This window comes from Crinia signifera, chromosome 1 (genome assembly GCF_055691185.1).
Source record: "Crinia signifera chromosome 1, ASM5569118v1, whole genome shotgun sequence".
Classification (NCBI taxonomy): domain Eukaryota; kingdom Metazoa; phylum Chordata; class Amphibia; order Anura; family Myobatrachidae; genus Crinia; species Crinia signifera.
Window position 1 is genome coordinate 67,843,418 of NC_139217.1, and position 22,538 is coordinate 67,865,955.

A 22,538-nucleotide genomic window follows, 5' to 3' on the forward strand; every position below is an offset into this window, starting at 1 on the left:
TAGAAAGTGTCGGGATTTTGAACGCCGGGATTATAACTGCATCCAGTGGCCAGGTTTACAGTTATTAAGTTATCAATGAGTTGGATGTAAACAGTCAACATTTTAAAAATAATTACAGATGCAGTCGTGCTCAAGTGCAGCAGCAGCAGGTCACACTATGTTGCTAACTGAGGGGCAGATTTATTAAGCTCAGTGAAGCGATAAAGTGTCTGTTTTTTATCACCGGCCAGTCAGCTCCTAACTGTGAAGTCACAGGCTTGATTTGAAAAATGACAGATAGGAGCTGATTGGCCGGTGCTAAAATTAGAGATTTTGTCCTTACCGTAAATCCTTTTCTCCGAATCCACAGGTGTCACTGGAGTAACAGTGGGGATAGAAGGGCGACCACAGGTAGACCCTCCTGGCCGAAGCCAGGGCCGGGAGGAGTACCGTTTTCCACGTAAGGTACTTAAGATCCACCTCTTCAGCGGTTCAAAAACCGCAGTCCGCAAGAACCCTAGGACCAAGTCCAAGTCCCACGGAGCCGTAGGCGGACGAAAGGGAGGTTGCAGCCGAAACACTCCCTGAAAGAAGCTATGGACCTCAGGCAAAAGAGACAACTTTTTCTGAAAAAAGATGGACAAGGGCGACACTTTCACCTTTAGAGTACTTAGGCGCAACCCTGCAGCCAAGCCGGCCTGCAGAAAAAGAAGAAGCATAGCCTTCTTGAAAAGGGTAGTTGAAACCCTCCGGAATCCCACATCACCATCCCCAGTTGATGCATTGCCATGCGTACGTTTGCAGGTACGCCCAGTATTTCCATGATCACATCCGCACATCCCCCATCCTCAGTATCCACGCACCCATCCCTCCCCCACCCACACCACCCCCACAACTGCCTGTCACTCAATCAGTGCACCCCCGCACCTCACCAACAAGGAAAGCCTCCGCACATGTAAGTCCAACACCCCCAAACACCCTCCCCCACCCATTTCACCCCGCCCATGCCACCACCACACCCGCAGCACACCAGCATCCACTTGCAAAACACCACAACCGCACCTCCACCACCCACAGTACACCAGCATCCACTTGCAAAACACCACAACCGCACCTCCACCACCCACAGTACACCAGCCTCTCCCCCATTCACAGCACACACAACCATCATGAGATGTTTTGAAATATTGTGCAAACCAATAACCATTAATTAAATCTGTTGTTCCAGAATGAATGCCATTCAGAAGGAGTTATGCAAAACGAACCAGTAGAAAGTGTTTATTAATGTAAATTCAAAAAGACAGAACACTATGTCAATTAGAAATTTGGATTCAGACTGCAGCATGCACTGCAGATAATGCTGCCTGTCTGTACGGTAACACCAAGTCCTGTCTGCTTATCTGGACAGTGAGGGTTTCTTACTCTTTTTGCCTTTCTTCTTACTCTTCTGACCAGATGAAACATGGATATTTTTCTTCAAGTTTACCCTTACAATTTTTTTGTTAGTTTTCATTCTGTAAAAAAAAAAAATAATGAGTGGAAAGAAAGTTACCATGCCATATACTGTACAACAGAGGAGTTTTGGCACACTAGGTAGCCTTGTCATTACTCACTTATTGTGGTTCCCAGGCGTATGGCGGCGAGGGCAGTTACTGCGTTTGTGGCCTTTTCCTCCGCACAGAAAACAGCCGTCCACAACACTGCCACAGGAGTGATCTTTCACTGCACAGTGGCCACAAGAAGAGCAGTGAGACCAGGCTAAGGAAAAATATAACAAAATGCCAAATTCAATAAGGGAATATAGAGCATGCAAGAAGGTATGCTATGAAGCTTTCTTCAGTATGATCAATGAGTGCACATTTTATCATCTGGACAATACTCAGCCAATCTGCTCACATGTCAAGTGGCCAAAAATTCTAGCTCACAGTGGGGCCTCTCTGATTCATAGAGTGATGTTAACGCACAGCAGGCTGAGGGGTAACATGCGAATACTGCAGGTGGGATCATTTGCATGAACACTGGTCATCTGAGGAACCCACTGGTTACTTAGATGTCTGGCGTTATCACGCTTTTGGGGCCGTTGCTGGCCCCCTCCCCACCCCCAAACCACATCAGACTGTCAATCACTGACCATCTGAGGCCATACTGCATCCTGTTTCGTAGGATCTATTTGCATACGTGCAGAACAGGTGCTGCACATGGCTGAAGTACTGAACGAGCATCATGATGCACATCCTTTGTATGTGTGCAGCCAGTCTGACATTTCTCTTGGAGGATGACGGAATGCCTTCCAGGATAAGTACAGCATAGGCAAAGTCTTAAAAGGACAAAATAGGTACTAGTATGAATTATCATGTAAGGTGTAGAACATACAGTGCTCAGGCTGTTGTGGAACTACATATCCCAACATCCCCTGCATGCCAATAAGTTTGGCTATTAAAGCATGCTATATCTGTGGCAGGGCAAATGATATAAACAGAGCCCCAGAGCAAATGATACCGTGCATACACACCGAACGATATCGCCCATCCACGCTTGCACATGCAACTGCATGTACAGATGGACAGATTAACAACCCGCGGGAGCGCACATCGGTAACAATGTTTTTCATACACTGAACTACATGAATGTTGTATCCTTAACTTTATATCTTTATCATTCATATCGTAAACTATATAGGTCTAATGTGTTTGTGGCTTTACCTAGCAGAGAGTATAAACATCAGTATTAAAACAAATAAAAGAAACAGAATTGGGCTCCCCCAGTTTTGCCCTAAGCACCTGGTTTAACCAGTCAGTGGGTAATGCCATGGCATGGAGACCAGTAATGAACAATTATTTTCTAGGTTTGAAACTATGAACTCCACATTGACTGCCCAGGGGGTGCTGGGCATAGCCACAGGCTTTACACCCAGGCCTGTCAAATACAATCCTTAGTAAATCTGTTATTTTGATTGGTGTTCGATGATGTATAGCATCCATAAGTCCTGTTTGAGATGGGATAGCAAAAAATCCCACCGATATGACCAAAATCGATCATTAGCAAATTTACCCGAAGAAATAAGCTTATAGGAGTAAATGGTACGATCAGTATGACGTTTGGTACTTACATGGCTTCACACATTTCTTGCAAAGATCACAGTGTTTCCATTTTCTACCATCCTGTAAGAAAACAATAATAGGAACCTGCTTAGATTCAGAGACAACTCTTGGAATACCAAGTACAGTGTATAGGAAGAGTCAGTGATATATAAGCCATGATGCCACCAACCTGGCATTACGGCGAGGTTGTACCTATTCTTATGACAGTATGTAAAGACATAGTCCCAGATCTCATATTCAGAACCGATTAGTTTTATTAATCAGACTGGGGCTAATCCGGTGTCTTTGGATGTCTCTTCATGGTGAGTTTTTGCATACTGAAAATTTACCCTTTTTGGCGTATGTCCATCTTAGTCAGGCGGAACCTAGCCAGAACGGACTTTCTATGAAATAAGCGTTTCGAACCGTGCACAGTGATCCCAAATAATCCTCGTGATTTTGGAGAGTAACATGGAGTGCATCAATAGCTACATACCATTCTAAAGGTGCCCATACACGTTACAATTATTGTATACAATATCGCATATCATCGCATCTCAGTTTTGCAGATGAGATGAGATCTAGTACAAAAAGTATGTGCAGCAGATACTTTTTGTACTAGATCTCATCTCAACTCATCGCAAAACCGATATGCGATGAGATGCGATATTGTATCCAATAATTGTAACGTGTATGGGCACCTTAAGTTGTGCATAGACAGAAGAGAAGCTGATGGATCTTCACAACGTATGACATTTGCAGCATACGGGATAAAATTATTTGGCTGTGTAGGATTCTGCTTGCACATGCATGAACCACAGCATTAGATGAATGGATACTGGCATTAACCTAGAGTAGTAAATCAGGCTTCCCTGCCAGCACTCAACTACAGCGATGCCACGTGGGACCAAACAAGAGGAGATACAGTAATGGTGGCCATACACACAAAGATTTATCTGCAGATCTGTCTGGTTGGAACAAAAACATGGTTATGGATGAGAGCAAATGACAGTTGACCATTTGCTTGGAAATGCTGGAAAACTGCCAAACTGTCACTCATCCATAACCATGTTTTTGTTCCAACCAGCCAGATCTGCAGATAAATCTTACTAGTGTATGGGGACCTTAAGAATGTTCTCAGTCTGCTTACATTTTTAAACAAGAGTATGGCAGTGATTGGAAGGGTATGCTGTCCCTGGGTGGCCAATGTCTAGATCAACAGTTACTACATTACTTGTAACAACAGTTACTACAATGTCTAGGTCAACAGTTACTACATTGTCCAACATCTATACCGTAACCTACTGGAAGTGTAGTTGGAATGACTGATTATACAGCAGAGAGACACCTTGATTATACAGCCCAAACCATTACATGAAATATAACACCACTATGTATTACCTTAGATGTACATGCATTGCAGATGTCACAGTGCTTATTTTCAGATGACACATATCTCATGCACATGGAGCAGAACCTAAAATTTAAAAAAATAAAAAAAAGTTACAGGTCAATAACAGAAACATATCACCAGTGATGCCTTGTGGTGGATGTATTAATAATCAATACAGTCAAGAGAAACGATCAAGTTCTACATGAATAAGAGGTACTGCAAAAGGTGAACAAGCAAAAAGATTTTGAAAGACAAAAAAACCCCGACAATGATAAAAGAGGTCAAAGAAGGCAAATGTACACAATACATATGTGTGGATTTGAAAAAAAATGGTTTTTCAGTATGTTACCAACATATCATGTCAAATACAAAGCGTACCTGTAACCTTCACTTGCCGGAAGCAAAATCTTCTCTGGGGAAATATTGGTGAAAATACGAACAGGCGACTGTTTCCTTCCAGTTTTCCCATGCTTATACATGGTATGGTTATCATAATCCACCTGAAACAGAACACACAACATGAATATTTTTCCGGGCCACAATTAAAATGGTTAGATTTGGGAGGAGTTATTTTATTTCTTTACACGGTAAATACTGGCTGCTTTATTTTTACGCTGCAATTTAGATTCTACCCCACCCAAATCTAACTCTCTCTGCACATGTTACATCTACCCCACCTGCAGTGCAGCATGATTTTGCCCTCGTTGATGACAAGTTTGTCCTACGATCAGGTCTGAATTAGGCCATAAATACAGAAAATTGAAGCCACACAGACCTAAAAAGAAAACCTTGAGCGCACAGTAAACATAATGCAGTATTGGTGCAGGCAATATGCATAATCAATTCCACGGTTGCATAGGATTACCCTGGGTGGAATAATTCACCCCTAGAAGAAATGACACAAAGTGGGGTGATTGCAGCATAGAGTAGGGTCCCAATAGTCTGCTGCACAAATATACATCATTAGACTATAACGGTCCATACACACTGAGCTATTTTCCCCAGGGTGGACGACTTTCCATAGCAGGATGAATTTCCATCCTGTCAATCATCTGCTGGTAATACCAGCAAATGAGTGGCCGGGCCAGCGATGATGCGGGAGCTCACCGCTGGCCCCTACACACTGGGCGGCTTTTGAGCAGAAAGCAGCTCAAACGATTAAACTGTGCTGCTTTCAGCTCAAAAATCACCCAGTGTGTATGGGGCTTTACATTTAATGAAATACATCAGTCAATGTGTGTGTATGTGTGTAAAACATTCACTGAAATATTGGGGCAGATGTATTAAGCCTTAACAAGAGATAAATGCCAGGGTGATAAGGAGAGATAAACATCCAGCCAATCAGCTCCTTACTGACTTTTTTCAAACAGTCTGTAATTCCCCTTTTAGACCAAAACGCCGGGTCGCACCCGGCTTTTTGGACCCTGGTTGAAGCCGGGTGCGACCCGGCGTTTAGGGGCATTTACACCGGACGGGCTTAAACGCCCGCACCCCCCTCCCCGGCGCTTGAAGATGACAGCGCGATCGACGCCGCCGTACCCGGAACACTGCTGGGGGCAGCCCAGCACTAAGGTAAGCTGCTAGGCTGCCCCCAGTCCCCGCGCGCACCCCCCCGCCATTGGACAGGAGGTGAATGGATGCCACACACAGGCATCCGTTCACCTCCCTCCCCCGCTGCTGTCTGCAGAGTATAGCAGACAGCAGCGCCGGCTGTCAGTGTCAGACTGACAATCCGTCCAACCTGCGGACGCCGCGGTCCGCAGGTTGGATGTTCCCCATTCATGTAAATGGGAGCCGGGTCTTCCGACCCGGCGTTCCCATTTACACCGCCCTCTACCCAGGTCCTAGCCGTGTTCTACCCAGGTCAGGACCTGGGTAGAAGTCCAGTGTAAAGGGACACGGTGTTAGGGATTTACACCGCCGAAGATCCGGGTCTGACCCGCCGCTGACCCGGATTTTTCGGCAGTGTAAAAGGGGTATAACATGGCAGTTAACAGGTGATTGGCTGGCGTTTATCTCTCCTTATCACCCTTGGATTTATCACTTGTTAAGGCTTAATGCATCTGCCCCAATGTGTACATGTCAATCTTCAGTTATTATAGTAGGAAAAGCAGCCCGAGTTGGAAACGCAGACACTTACCTGATAATCCAACATGCTGAAGTCAGGACAACACTGCACAATACGAGGCTCAAAGAAGTAGGGGAAGATCCAAAACACAGGCAGCATTTTAGATTTTCCTGGAAAACAAAACAAAGCAACATTTCATCCCCCTCCAGTGTCATATTTTTTATTTGATATTTTTTTTACACAGAAATATGAAACTTCATCTCTAATTTGCAATGTACTTGTTGTTTTTAGACAAATATCATCACCATTTTTTTTTTTTACTGAGATCAAAGTGTATACATGGGCTAAACATGGAATGGATTTCATATTAGGAACAATATATCAAAAAAGGAATGAACGAACTGTAATAAGGCGTCAATAATTTGGGCTCTCTGTAGTTTCCAAAGGTACAATCTGCATGGATTAAGATGTCCCAACAAACGGATGGATTGGCGGATATAAAGTCTGAAGGATGTTATCAAAGAGATTCAGTTTTTCTCATTTAAAATATATATTTTGTAGGAACAGGAAGAAAACAGATGGACCTTTGCCCATCTAATGTGATCTCAACATTTTCCAAATTTCATGTCATAATAAAATAAACATATATCAGTTATACACATAATTATAGTGTGATGATCTGAGTGTATGTATCGATGGTTAAGTAAACATCAACATTTTTGTAAGAGTAGAAAATAGTGAGGGAGAAAGAAAGGGTTATAGAAGAAAGAAAAAAGGGGGAAAGAGAATGAAAGTGGTATAAGGGTAAGGATATGGGTTTCTGCCGAGTCCCGGGAGGTGATATATCTCCAATAAAGTTGGGGGAGAGCATGGAAATAGCCTGTGTTAATGGTGGTATGAGCCTATGTTTGTTAGGTTAATATTTTATGTAGGTGGGTTGATGCTTCGTAGACGGGGGAAACAAAGTTGTATTTGGCGAATTGTACCAGGAGGTTGAGACTGGATATACAGATGTAGCACTGCTCATCCAGCGCCGGGGCCCGCCAGAACGCCCCCGCTGGCGAGTGGACACTACATCTGACTGGGACTCACGCACGCGTGTCCCAGTTTCCCGTCCGGGGAGGTGGGGGAACGTGGCGGGGACCGGTGGCGAGGGGAGCTCCGTTGTAAGGGGACGCATGGGGGCTGGCACATGGCGAATCTACCGCCAGCCCCTGCAATGATAAAAGACGCTCCATCTGTAGGTTTCCCATATACGGAAGAAGCGCTGAGTTTGGGTAGATTTTTTAAGTGAAGCTTAGATCCAGGACATTTTAAAAATAAAAAAAGTTTTTCTTCAAAGATTTGCATAGAGGGCGGATGTGGGGAGATCCCCTGTTGAAGTATGTTTTTTTCTGGCTACAGCCACAATGGACAAAAAGTGTTTGTCCTCAGGTGCGATATGTGAAAGGGATTTAATTTCATCCCCATTTCTAGAAACAATCACATTTGGCTTGGTCATAGCACCAGCTTTTCTGGCCAAATCTCAGACTCTGCATGTACTCTTCAAATCCCTTGCTGTCACACAGCTTCCAGGTACCCTCAAACTGATCCACCATCATGGGTTATATGAGAGTGAGCCGGAATGAAGAGAGTGCTCCATGTGATGGGCAATCTTCTAGATTTTGAATTCCTCACATGAGCAGCCCCAATCCCTAACCGAAGCCCAAACATTATATTTCTTTTCATTTTGTGCAAAATAAAAAAAATAAACATTAAATAAGTATATGTTCATTATTTAAGCCAAAGGATTATTTCTGACCCTCTTGTAAGAAGACACAGGAAACACTTTTCCTTTAACACCAGGAGGTTAAGGGGGTCTTCCAAACCTTGTCCTTTACCATGGTCTGAATAAAGTATGGGAAGCTTTTAGCTTTAAGGATCATTGGCTAACTTGTCCTAAATTGTCTTGTACCGGAGTTCGTTGTTTTCATGGTTTTGCTCATTTATATATTGTTAGTCGCTGCGGAACCCTTACGGCGCCATTTAAATAAACGATAAAAATATTAATAATATCCATGCCATTAAAGTCAGACATGGTAAACTTTGATGAGGAAAGTGTTTCCTTGACTTAGTCAGTCTAATCTTTGGAGGCAGAAGCCAAGATGGGCCCTTTGCCACTAGAAAAACCTGATCACCCTGTTTATGCCTTCCATTACACTTGTGGAAGTATTGCTAATGAGGAATCAGGTAATTTAGATGGAAGTGCCAGGGTTCAGACATCACTCGCTACCAATAGATCAAGTGTCCTAGAGCAGAAGAGTCCCAACCACTGGTTCCTGATGCCATGTAGGACAAACATAGTGGCCAAAGGAAAAAATGAATGAAACATATGGGTGTAGTACCGAGCAAACCTTACCAATATTTGACGATGTCCTCCACATTTCATTTATTTTATTAAAGCTGAAAGCCAGTGGTTCCACTAAGCCTCCAAAAGGTGGATCTGTCACCATGATGACCCCTTCACCACCATTTTCCAGCAGGAACTTCTTACACGTGTCTTGTGCCCCCTGTAACACACAACAGTTCTTATTAAGCCAAGTAAAGTCACCAGTCACTGTCCTGAAGTGCCAAAGATGTTAAGGACTGCAGTTTTTAGCTGCCATGTGTTGGTTTTGCTTATTTGTTTTGTCACAGCACGAACGTAAAAACATTATTACTAATCCTCTGATGTCTGAGTCAAATATGCAACCAAAACAAATACTGGTTAAAGACAAAATAAGGTGTGTATTACCTCACAGACCAGGTATAGATCGGCAATCCAATAGGCAGACACCAAAAGATCGAACTTGACAAATGGTTGAAACAACCAAGAGGTCAACATGGAAAAGACTGACATGTCAATGTCAACACCTGACCATGTTGACACCAATTAGTGCAGTGTGTATATGCTCGCTATGCTTCAAGCCAGGTTTTCCTTTCCCAACCGGATTTGACGTGTATGGTGAAGCATAAAATAAAAAAAACAAAATCACACATTTTCTATCGCTGGCCGCAAGCTCCTGCGACCAGCTGATTACCTCTGCGGCTCCCCCGGCAGAGGTTCCTTTTCATCAACGACCATCTCTGGACGCTGATAAAAAGGAGACACTGAGCAATATACCCCCCCCCCCCCCCCATGTGTACGCACCTTAAGTCAATGCCAAAACGTGGACATGGGTTTTATACCTTTTGTGTGTGTGTGTGATTTGTTTTTTGTTATGATCAGCAACATAGAGTTGTGACCCCATACTGAGGTGGTCGGGACCTGCTTTGGGATCAGGACCCACAGTTTGAGACCCGCTGCTCTAGATCATGAGGCTTGGCAGGTAGAACATACACTAGACACATCAAAAGCAATGGGGACATTACCAACAGTATTTTGTATATGTACAGTATTACTTTCATCTGGTTACATGGGGGGGCAGCAGGGTGAACAAATAGCTCATGTACAGATGGAGCAGCTCTCATTAGAGCTGCTTCTGGTGATAGAATCGCCATCCGCCGCAAGGAGCTCATCGCCTCCACTCACCTAACCCTGCCCCATCTCCCTGAAGTGGATACGGGCAGGAATTCCGCCATCTGACGCTGAGTGAAGGGGACACACGTGCATGCGAGCCGCTCACGCTGCCCCTGTCAGGTGCAGCACCTCTCCGCCAGCTCAGGGAATCTGGCTGAGGAGGTGCTACATCTACTAGGAAATATTGTTATAATCATAATGACTGGCCTTGATCATTAGCTTTACAGTATATAAAAGAAGAAAAACATTGTTGTGGCCAAGAGGAAGCTACATTCATTTTAATAGGATTGTTATCTTTGGATTATGATGAACTCTCTCTCTACATTTAATAAATCAAACGAAAAACAACAAAAAAAAGAAAAACACCATCCATGCAATTAAAAAACAATTCACAGCATAATAATTAGGAGAAGAAGGCAAAAATCTAAACAAAATATGAAGGTTCTTAAAGAAGTTCAAAGCCATTTCCCTTTGGTGTTCAGTCAGATACGTGAATTGTGTGAAGAGTGTGGAAAATAACATAGATGGTTATATTGAAGTTTTCTATGATACTAGAATGTGTGCTAATATGGGACGCAATGGGCTTAATTCAGATGGATGTGGAGCCATGTCCTGCCCAGTAGCAATTATTGGTCCTATGTGCATGCACAAGACCCGTTCTGTGTGTGCGAATGGGTCCCGAGATTCAGGACTTCAGCAGACCGTCAGTGACAGGGGTATATTCAATTGCTGTCGAAACTGCCTTCAGTTTCCGACTTTATAAGGTTGGAAGGGGTTCCAACCTATTCAATTAGAGCCGAATGGTCTGACCTGTTGGAAACCAGGTGGATAGATGGAATAGCCACCAATCCACCCACTGAATAGCCACCAATCCACCCACTGTAAAATAAGTCGGATTGAGGCAGGGAGGATGGCGCCGGGTGAGCAGCGGGTAGCAGCAGCTCACTGGGCGCCGTCCTCCTCCCCGGCACACAAATGGTGCTGCCGCCAGGCCGGGTGAGCAGCGGCAGCTCACCTGGCAAAGAGGGTGCCGTCCCCCCTCCCAATGCCGCTCACCCAGTCGTGTCCGGGTGAGCTGCAGCCAAATCTGATAGTCGGATTTGGTTGCAATTGTAATAGGGCATGTCTCAGTGGCGTAAGTTCATACCAGGTGCCCGGAGGCGACATCGATGGAGGTGCCCCCTACCACATATACACGGCATAGGGGACCGCCAAATAACACAGACCACATTGATTACCCCCTCCCCCTCGCATACACCACAGGCAGCATCATTGATTCCCAGATACTACAGACAGCACCTGTGATTCCCGGATACCACTCAGGCTCTTTCTGTCACATCAGCTGACAGTACAGGGGCTCTTCTGTGACAACTGCGGCAGCGGCTATATATATATATATATATATATATATATATATATATATATAAAGATAGAGGTGGCAATTAGAGACACAGTAATCCTCAAATGTGGACTTTAATATGTGATTGATGTTTTGGGGCCCAGTGCCCCTTCTCTACAGAAGAAGGGGCTCTGTGGGCATCAATCACACAATAAAGTCCACATTTCAGCAGGCTTGCACACAAAAGTTAAAAGGCACAAATCCATATAGGTCAACATTGGGAAGGAGTGACACACACACACACACACACAGGCAAGGGAGACAGAGAAGAGAGGGAGAGAAGTGGAGAGATATACAGCAAATTGCGAGACATGGAGCAAGAGAGAGGTACATCATCATCACTAGCGGAGGTGCCAGGCAGAGCAGTTACCTCCGAGAGGGGTCCACAATATTTCTTCAGACAGGCAGCGGCTCTGCTGGAGCACTTGGTGGATACTGGAGCCGGCTGTCACAACTCCATCTACACAGGTCTGAAATGACTGCGGCTATCGGGAGGGGCGGCTATCGTGGGGTGGGGGGGGGGTGAAGCTATCGTGGGGCGGCTATCAGGAGGAGAGGAAGTGAGGAGGTGACAGTTCTCTGATAGTGCATGCAGGGCTTTTGTGAGGGAGAACAGAAGTTGCGCACCACGCTGTAACTTGAACTTCCTCTGGGTTCAGCTAGCTCTGGCTGCCGGAAGCGGATGCGCTTGGGCTCTTTCATCTGCTCAACTGGGCTGGTGGATTGACATGCAGGGGTGTTTCAACATACTTGGAAACCACCCTGCGCGTGTGCATGAATGAATATATCTGAACTTCAGGAGCTCGGTGCTGGCTCCCGTGCCCCCCCCCTGGTGGCAAACGCCCGGCGGCCAATGACTCCACTGCCTCCGGGAGTTACGCCACTGGCATGTCTGATCAATTCAGAGAAATGAGTATCGGAATGAATCCTACATTAATGGATTATACCCCATATGTTTGGAAGGTGGGGAGGGGGAGATGACAGCCTCCATTAGTTGTAAACCTAGGTGTGTCACCACTGGTTATGGGGAGGGAAGAGGCCAGGGATCCTAGTCATTGGACGGAGATTCCCTGGCCTCTGTGATGCCCATAAGGTAAGTCAGTGATCCTTTGCTGCGTTCTAGCAGGCAGGTGGGATCACTACAGCAGCAGTACTAGGTGCATACAGAGCCACCCAAGGAAGCAGTGATAGCAACCCCAACCACATCTGAATTAGGCCCAATAAGTAATGACATCTAAGAGGCCTGCTCCGAGACCGCATACAGGTAAGGTGAGCCTAATATGGCAACATAAATAACACATTGTAAGACAAATGAAATTACCTCTCCACCAAAGAAATGATGGTTAAACATGTTGTAATGACAAAATTCCTCTTTGCCGTAGAACTGCGAATATCTGAGAAATAAAATCATTCATCGTTATCCAACCGGTCATTTGACAATGAACAGTGACTGCCATATATCCGGCATACATACAATACTCATTACATGCCTATGCATGCTCCCAATTGTAAATGAGAAAATCAATTACACCTTTGTCTGTTTCTGTTACGCCTCTCTCACCTAAACACAATAGAGGCAACATGGATCCATTGTTCCAATTTGATGAATGCTAATTAGATAAAATCACATACAATGCAGAACATCATGTTCTTTTTAAAGATAAATCAGCGTTTATGTAAGCGTACAATAATGTGTTACAGCTATAGTCTTCTGAGCAGGTATCAATTCAAAATGTGTGAATATCACCATTTATTGACAAATACATGTGCAATGCGCGTCAGAGAAAGGCCGGTAGACACTGGAGTTCTGTTAGAATTCAGCCATTGGCTCTAAATAGTCACATGACATTTGTGTCAAAGGGATGTTTAGTCATCCCTTAATTTAAAAAGTGCTGCTGTGACACTAGCAGGAAGGGATGAAAAGAGAAGAGGGAGGTGCCCAGATTTATAGCAAATTCTACCAAGAATGGGTCCTAAACAACATTAGTGCTAAACTCAGGTTTAAATAAAAAGGTTTTAGAGGACTACAACCTCCTACAGCTATTAAAAGCATTTGGGTGCGAGGTTTAGAGAGGGGAAAAAAACCCACTTCCCTTGTGCCCAATTTTGGATGAGGTGTTCCAGATACACATGGTATTGCATTTAGACTTGCTCTGAATGTGGGGGAAAAAATAAATAAAACAAAAACACGCTAAAATAGTCAGTCCCCTTACTATAACCAGAACCCTGCACGACAGGGTTTTTGGAATTTCCCTCTGGCAATTGCATATGCCCCCATTGTGGTGCCGATTTCTGAATTAACCCTGAGTGCCAACATCTGTGAAACATGTGCCAAATAACCACTAAAAATGCCAGAATTGCTCACATTTGTTATATAAATAAAATAAAAATGTTGTGTAAAAAAAGATTATATTTCCTATATATAAAGTAAAAATTACAGGACATTATGATGAATAAAAAGGGTTTGCTTAGCAATTTTTACAACCATTTTGACAAATTCACTTGGCACTCAAAGGGTTTTTAAGAGCAATGCAAAAAAAAAAAAGCAAGTCACTTCTGTATATGGAACAAGACCTGCTGCACTGCAATTCTCAAATCTAAATATCTCTGCACATGTTACATCTTCCCCCACGAGCAGGGCAGCATGGTTCTGCCAAGGAGCGGTTACTTGCATTTTTAGCTCTGCTTCAAACTCAGAATGAGCCCCTACGATTTAAAATAAATGTATCTGACACCTGGTTTATAAAAACTATTTCGATATAACCAATAATTAAATGTTCACTAATATGTAAGCACACAACTGCGTAGGATACGCCAATATCACGGTTACCTGAAATCAATATCTAACAGGAGACTTTTCACATTTGGTTTGGATCCTTTGCCGCTCTGCATTCTCACCCACTCATGTAACCTGCACAGAAAAAAACGGTCAATGTTATGCTGACCAAATTAAATGACGACGGGGCCTGATGACGCATGTTAAAGAGAAAGTATAGCCAGTGCTACAGCACAGGCTGCTTATTACCTAGCTGAATATTATACATTTAATAGCTAGAGTGTTCTACCTTTCACTAGCGCACCATTAAAAAAAAACAACAACTGTCAATCTATTCAAATGACCACGATTGATAGCCGGTGAGTTGCAGCATTAAGCACCAAGGGTTGCCTAAACCTGCACAAGAGTATGCTTGTACATTAAGCAGCAGCCAGCAGAGGGCAACATGAGCACCTGTGAGGAACAGAAATGCTGGTACTTGTTTCCTAGCACGGCCACCACGATTTATATTGTGGTGGTCGTGTCGGAAAAAAAATCACGTCGGTCGCAAACCAAAACGCACACGACGCGATGTACCCGATTTCTCCATAGGCTTCAATGTTAAATTATTTTAACATTAAAACTGAGTACATTTAACATAGAGAAAAAAGGTAAATGGCCCAATATGGGCCATTTCTCATTGGGTATGGCCCCGGCATGTGTGTAAAAAATAATGGCCCCCTCATTGTGGCCACCACCCCCACGATTGACGCGAACCCGAAGCGTGGCGAGCGCAGCGAGCCCGCGCGGGGCGGCGGTGCGCGTCCTCCGACCTTTTCATTCCCCTACTATCCATGTCGGCGTGGAGTTGAGAATATATAGTGTGGCGAGCGTAGCGAGCCACCGAGCCCGAAGCGTGGCGAGGGGACGTGGATACCTGTCAAGCCCGCGAGGGAGACGCCCCTCGTGGGCTTGACAGGTATCCGCGTCCCCTCGCCACGCTTCGGGCACGGTGGCTCACTACGCTCGCCACACTATATATTCTCAACTCCACGCCGACGTGGATAGTAGGGGAATGAAAAGGTCGGAGGACGCGCACCGCCGCCCCTCGCTGCGCTCGCCACGCTTCGGGTTCGCGTCAATCGTGGGGGTGGCGGTCACAATGGGGGGCCATTATTTTTTACACACATGCCGGGGCTATACCCAATGAGAAATGGCCCATATTGGGCCATTTCCCATTTTTCCTATGTTAAATGCACTCATTTTCAATGTTAACCCCTTCCCGACATTGCCTTTTATGCTAATTTTTTTTTTTTTTTCCTCCTTGCGTTCAAATAAGCGTAACTTTTTTAATTTTCCGGCTATATAGACACATGAGGGCTTTTTTTTTGCGGGACAAGTTGTACTTTGTAATGGTACCATTTACTATACCGTATAATATTCTGGGGAATCAGGAAATAATTCAATGTGGGGTAAAAAAAAAAAAAAACGCCATTCCACAATTTTGCGCTGGTTACAGTTTTTTTTGGAGTTCATATTTCGTTTAAAATGATGGGTTATCTTTATTCTATGGGTCGTTACGATTCTGGTGATACCAAACTTATATAGTTTTCGTTATGTTTTACCACTAAAAAAAAAATCGCAACTTTTACGGTTTTTCTAATTTGCGTTGCGTCGCCATGTTCTGCGGCTTATAACTTTTTTATTTTTCCACCTACGGACCTGGGTGAGGGCTCATTTTTTGCGGGCTGAAGTGTACTTTTTAATTAATTTAATTATGGGATATGGGCGACTTTCTGATCTCTTTTAGTTATTTTTTTTTGGGTACGCGATGCGACCAAAAAACGTAGTTTTGGCGTTTGGAATTATTTTCCGTTTACGCCTTTAACCGTGCGGGATAACTAATGTTATATTTTAATAGATCGGACTTTTAGGAACGCGGCGATACCAAATATGTTTATTTTTTTATTTTTTATTTATTTTTATTTGTGAAATGGGGAAAGGGGGGTGATTTGAACCTTTAATATTTTTTTATTTTTTTTTGATTTTTAAACTTTTTTTTTTTTTTTTTTTACTTTTACTACAAGGCCCCCTAGTGTACTTGACCACTAGGGGGCGCGATCGCCTGTACTAGATTCAGCCATAGAGCTCTATGGCTGAACGTAGTGATTTTATGCACTTCCTATTACATCCTGCCTGAGGCAGGATGTAATAGGTATACATACACGGCCAGCACAGGGGTCTACATTAGACCCCTGGCTACCATGGCAACCGATCGGCACCCTCCGATCTCGCTGCGGGGGGCCCCGATCGGCGCCGGAGGGGGGCGCCCCCCCTCCGATCAGCTATTTAAGCACTGCGGGCGCTTTGCCCGCGGTGCTTAAAGGGTTAAACGGCCACGATCGGCGAACTCGCCGCTCGTGGCCGTGAGAGCAGGGACCTGGCTGTAATATACAGCCATTACCTGCTCTCTTTCAAGCCAGCTCACCGAACTCGCCGCTCGTGGCCGTGAGAGCAGGGACCTGGCTGTAATATACAGCCATTACCTGCTCTCTTTCAAGCCAGCTCACTCCGTGAGCTGGCTTGATTCCCCCTCAACCGACATATGACGTAAATGTACGTCATATGTCGGGAAGGGGTTAAAATATTTTAACATTGAAGCCTATGCACAAATCGGGTCCATCGCATAGGCTTCAATGTGAAAATATTTTAACATTGAAGCCTATGGAGAAATCGGGGGCATCGCGGGCATCGTGTGCCTTAAAGTTAAGGCACACGATGCCCGCGATTGTGGCCGTGCTAGGAAACAAGTACCGAAATGCTCACTGCATGTGGCTGCACCCACTAGGAGAGGGATCCTGAATGGTCCCTCTCTGCTGTTCCTCAATCTTTGGCCAAACAGTACTGGAGGCAAGCACTGCAGACACAAGAGCCTACTCCTCTCCCACCATGTCAAACAGTAAGTTTTAATCAAACAGTTTCATAATGTGATGTACAAGCTTAATAGCAGTTATCTGAAGGCGGACAGCCCACTTAATAACCCATGACATACCTGGGAGTGCCGACACACAAGACCCGTCTGTAGCCTAGGCTGATAATTGTGTCCAGGAGAAAAGTGCAGCTTCTATCAGTAAACAGGTACTGTGCGTTGCTCTTTTTGTTCTCCAGTGCATGCAGCAGCTGACTGGGGCTCTTCAGCTGAGCTGCGGTGACATTAGCAAGCAGACTGTGACCCGAGTGTGCTCCCCAGTCACCCGGCAGTAACAGCTGCTGGCAGCTCCTGCAAAACTTTCTCTTTGCCGAAAGGAGTCCAACGAATTCTTGAAACCTGTTGTATAAAAAAAACAACACATTATTGGAAATAAGAAACAAAGCGAAGAAAACACATGCACTCCACCTCATAGGGAACTTAGTGTCGTTTTCATAAGAAAGGGAAAAACTGCAGCAAAGATCAATATCCGGCCTGGTCAACCTGTGGCTCTCCAGCTGTTGTAAAACTAGAAGTCCCAGCATGCCTTGCCACAGTTTTGCTATCAGGGAATGCTAAAACTGTGGCAATGCATGCTGGGATCTGAATCAGGCCCAGTGTCTGAAGGACAGTCAGAATGATACCTTTATCATGAGTTTGACATGTTGCAATGGATATCAACAAAAAACATAAAATAATTTTCTTTAATAAGGTACCTGGTCATACACTGGTCATGTGTCATCGGGGGCTGACAGCTGAGATTATACTCTTCTCTTGCTTGAAGTCGAACTTGTGAAACCTGCCAAAATTATGTATTGTAAAATTTTAGTTTGATGGTTGGAGTTATCAAAACCTAGGGTGAAATGTAATCGGATGAGAGATTCAGAAGTGAGAGATTTGGTAAGAAATCTCCAGGTTTTTTTTTTTAAAGCGGCAATCATTTACACGGCAAAACCAGTTCGATTTTGCAGTGTAAATGATGGCCGCTTTAAAAACCATGGAGATTTCTTACCAAATCTCTCACTTTCTGAATCTCTCATCCTATTACATTTCACCCCTAGAGTTCAGTTGTGCCTCTACCAACGATTATTTTACAATGCTAAAGATGCATACATATGTATTTATGGAGACACAGACTTGTAAGTAATCCTCTTCAGATGAGCATAGATACTTATGTAGGGGCATTTTCAATCATTTGCACAAGACACATGGTTATAACTAACCACGTTTAATAGCACCTACTGTGTTGCGTAACGTGTTGGGCACAGGCTGTACGGCATATTATAAATCAGATACATATGGATGACTGGCATACAGAAGACTCCAGCATCGCAAAGGACAAAATCCTGACGGGTCAGGTAAATATACTTAACCTCCCCCTGCCTGCCTCCCAATCCCCCCGGGCCCTTCCCACTAGTGTCTTATCCTAACTGCCACCAAAACCTCCCCCCATACTCCCAACTCCCCCATGTACATAAACTTCCCTGGCCTCACACTAGTGCTCTCTCCTTACTTACCATTTGGAATCCCAGCACGGACATCCTCATTGATGTCCTGATTCCGGTGTCTGTCTCCTGGCAGTAGTTGAGATGCTGGCGATAGTATTATGAATGCCAGGATCCTGCCCACCCTCTGGTGATATCACACTGCTGAGCCGGTGAAGCAGCTACTTGCTTCAGCATACCCAGAAAACAGGACTGGCATGCCTGTTTTCTGGAACGCTGCCTGTCGCAAGTCAATCATGCTGTGGCTTTTGGGGCACAGGCCCAACATTAAAGCCCTAGATCTGCACACGTGCACTGAGACTTTTACACTTGTGCAAATCTTAAAACATCGCAGAGGTGCACTAACATTAAATTAGCATACGTCTCTGAATCAGGCCCATAGCCAGGATTACAGCCTTCTAGCTTTAGGATAAACATGTCCAGTGCTTCCTTATATGCTAATTCTATAGCAATTTCATAAACGCAAAGACACAACATGCACAATGCTTATAACACATATAGACACAATATGCACAATAATTATAAACACATATAAACACAACATGCACAATGATTATAACACATATTAACCTTTTCGTCTGCCCTTTTATAATAATATAGAATTCTCTGGGCTTAAACCAAGGACTATTTAGAGATGCCCTTTTGCTAAGTCAAGGTATCACATGCTTCAGTAATACCTGTACAAACTAGAAATGATACCAAACTGATCTGAACCGAAATAATACATCCAGTCTAGGATGTCTTGATAAAGATTATATGATAGGCTATCCTGGCCATATGGAACGCTCTGAAGGGCTGGGAGAGGGTGAATGGCACGTTTTAAATAAGAGTTGATCAAATTAGATGTTCCGGTAGGAATTGTTATGTTCTCATTATGCTCAATTCTGATGATCTTGTCCATCCAAGAACGTTAAGGCAAATGTGGTCAAGATACTAGTATGTAGGATGGAAATTGTCTGTTTACTGCCTGATCACTATTTGATGTGTATAACAATCCTGTATGCTTTATTCTTGTTCTAAAAATTCAATAAAAAAAAAATAAAAAAATACCTTTTCGTCTGCCCATTGAAAGAAGCGACATTCCTTCCTGTCCCGACAGGCTGAACACGCATAGAATCGTCTCCCCTTCTCTTCTCCTTGAGACGTCTTTACAAACAATAGCGTTGGGCCTGTAGCAATATGTGTAAATTATTCATTATCAATATGTGCTTAATTGTGCATAGGTGGTAAAAAGGAGGAACAAGGTATCAGCATGGAAAACAAGAATGACAAAAGGGTTTGTTACACTAATGAAGGGTGTATTGCTATTGCCATACTAAGCAACCCAAGAATTAATAGCTACAGGAATGTATGTTAATAAACTGTAAACAGTCCATAGAGATACATAAAATAGTAATTGTGTAGTTTCACAGCGGCACTTCCCAGCAGATCGTATGTAATTCGTATGTAAATTGCATGCAATATTTGTATACGATTCGATCTGCGATGCGATTTAGCACACCCTCACTATTCACATCAGCCCGAAGCGTGGCGAGAACAGTGTGCCCCACGAGGGGACGCGGTACGCGCACTCCCGACCTGTTCATACCCCCACTATCCACGTCGGCATGGAGGTGATTTTATAAAGTGTGGCGAGCACAGCGAGCCCAAAGTGTGGCGAGCGTCCGCTTAAAACGAGCCTGAAGCGCAGCGAGCCCTGCGGAATACATGTCAAGTAATCCATGTCTGCTCGCCACGCTTCTGGCTCGTTTTCCGCATCCACTCGCCACGCTTTGGGCTCGGTGGCTCGCCACACTATAAAATCAACTGTGTGCCGACATGGATAGTGGGGGTCGGGAGGACACTTACCACATCCCTTCGCCACCCTTTGGGTTGGCGTGGATAGTGGAGGTGTGTTAAATCGCATTGCAGATTGAATCGTGTGCGATATTTGCATACGATGCGATCCGCAGGGAAGTGCCGCCGTGAAACTATACAAGTACCCATAAAATATATACAAATATCTTATACATAAAAAAAATAGGTACTTATGTAATATCTGGGCTCCCGTTTTTCTTATAAGACCGCGTCCCCTCGCGGGGCTCGCTGCACTCGCCACGCTTCGGGCACGGTGGCTCGCTGTGCTCGCCACACTATATAAAATCAACTCCATGCATAATTGGATAGTAGGGGTATGAAAAAATGGGGTGAATTTAACATGGGAGCCCAGATAAAACATAAGTACCAAAAAATATATATATATAAAAACAACATTAAGACCATGGTGCATAACCATACATCCCAACATGACCCTCTCCAGGAGGGACAGAATGCTCTGTTCCTGGATTTCCCCCTTAATTTAGGATTGCCCTCACCTGTGGTGAAACACCTTTCTTATTCATTAACCAGGTTCAACATAGGTGATTGCAATCATACATTCATGGGAAAGTGCAGGAGCAGAGCATTGTGTACCTCCTGGAGAGGGTCATGTTGGGAGGTATGGCATAACACATGCATATACTGTAGGTGTTGTTACAATTACATTAGGTACTTGTGTACAATCACGGCTCCCACGATGTGCATCGTATACGGAAAAATCGCATCGCATGCGATCTGATGCGATGCAATGTCATTTTTCACTGAAATTATGGACATGAGTTGAAATCATGTAAAATGCACCCCAAATGTCATTTTTCACACTGTACCACCCCCACTATCAACGCCAACCCGAAGCGTGGCGAGCGCAGCGGTACGCATCCTACGACCTTTTCATACCCCCACTATCCACTTCGGCGCGGAGTTGAGAATAGAAAGTGTGGCGTGCGCAGCGAGCCCCGCGAGGGGACACTGATACCTGTGAAGCCCTCAAGGGGACACGGATACCTGTGAAGGTATCCGCGTCCGCTCGCCACGCTTTGGGCTCGGTGGCTCACCACACTTTCTATTCTCAACTCCACGCCGACATGGATAGTGGGGGTATGAAAAGGTCGTAGGACGCGTACCGCCGCCGCTCGCCACGTTTCGGGTTGGCGTTGATAGTGGCGGTGGTACAGTGTGAAAAATGACATTTGGGGTGCATTTTACATGATTTCAAGTCATGTCCATAATTTCAGTGAAAAATGACATTGCATCGCATCAGATCGCATGCGATGCGATCGCATGAGATTTTTATAAAAAATGCATAAAAACACGGTAAAATCGCATCGCATGCCACTACATATGGCATGCGATGGGAGCCGTGAAAGTACACAAGTACCTTACATTCAGGGCTATTTTTGTGCAGGCTCCAGCAGGAACTGAGGTCCTTATTCTAGTTCACTCTTTCAGACAAAATATTTCTTAGATGGACAAAACCATGTGCACTGCAGGTGGGGCAGGTGTTACTTGTGCAGAGATAATTAGATTTGGGTGGGGTTTTACACCTGCCGTGCACATGGTTTTGTCCATCTAAGAAATATTTTGTCAGAAAGAGTGAACTAGAATAAGGGCCTCAGTTCCTGCTGAAGCCTGTACAAAAATAGCCCTGCTTACATTATTATGTGTGACTGACACTAAAGTGAGGATGGGCAAGGATGAAGGCTGCTGCCACTCTCACCATGTGGGCAGTCAGGCGGGGCACAGCTCTGATCACCCAGCAGCACTTGGATCCCCTCCGCCATGTCTGAGCCTGGCACAAGCGATACTTCCTTCACAGCAGCCTCCATGCTGGTGTTAACCACGTGCTGGCACTAATGGGCTCAGCTCAGCTGGCAGCTATGGAGTCAGTGTTCGCTCGCTGATTGGATGCTGTGTGAGAGCGAAAGCGGCCGGGGATAGGGGGCGGTTGTCGCGGTGACCAAACACAGGTGAGACCAGGTCACGTGATCCTTCCCAG

At 44.6% G+C, this 22,538-nt stretch overlaps 1 protein-coding gene across 1 annotated transcript; it reads right to left on the reverse strand.

The window, feature by feature from the left end:
- Positions 1 to 1,229: 1,229 nt before the first annotated feature.
- On the reverse strand, positions 1,230 to 22,535 carry ZCCHC4 (zinc finger CCHC-type containing 4). The gene is made up of 13 exons (XM_083160516.1): positions 22,260 to 22,535; positions 19,736 to 19,854; positions 17,897 to 17,979; positions 17,265 to 17,540; positions 14,288 to 14,368; positions 12,779 to 12,851; positions 8,919 to 9,069; positions 6,593 to 6,690; positions 4,831 to 4,952; positions 4,461 to 4,536; positions 3,089 to 3,140; positions 1,593 to 1,737; positions 1,230 to 1,493 (listed from the first exon to the last, which is right to left on the reverse strand). Exons 1-13 carry the CDS (start codon positions 22,366 to 22,368, stop codon positions 1,376 to 1,378), a joined length of 1,503 nt encoding a protein of 500 aa, XP_083016642.1. The 5' UTR covers positions 22,369 to 22,535; the 3' UTR covers positions 1,230 to 1,375.
- Positions 22,536 to 22,538: the final 3 nt, after the last annotated feature.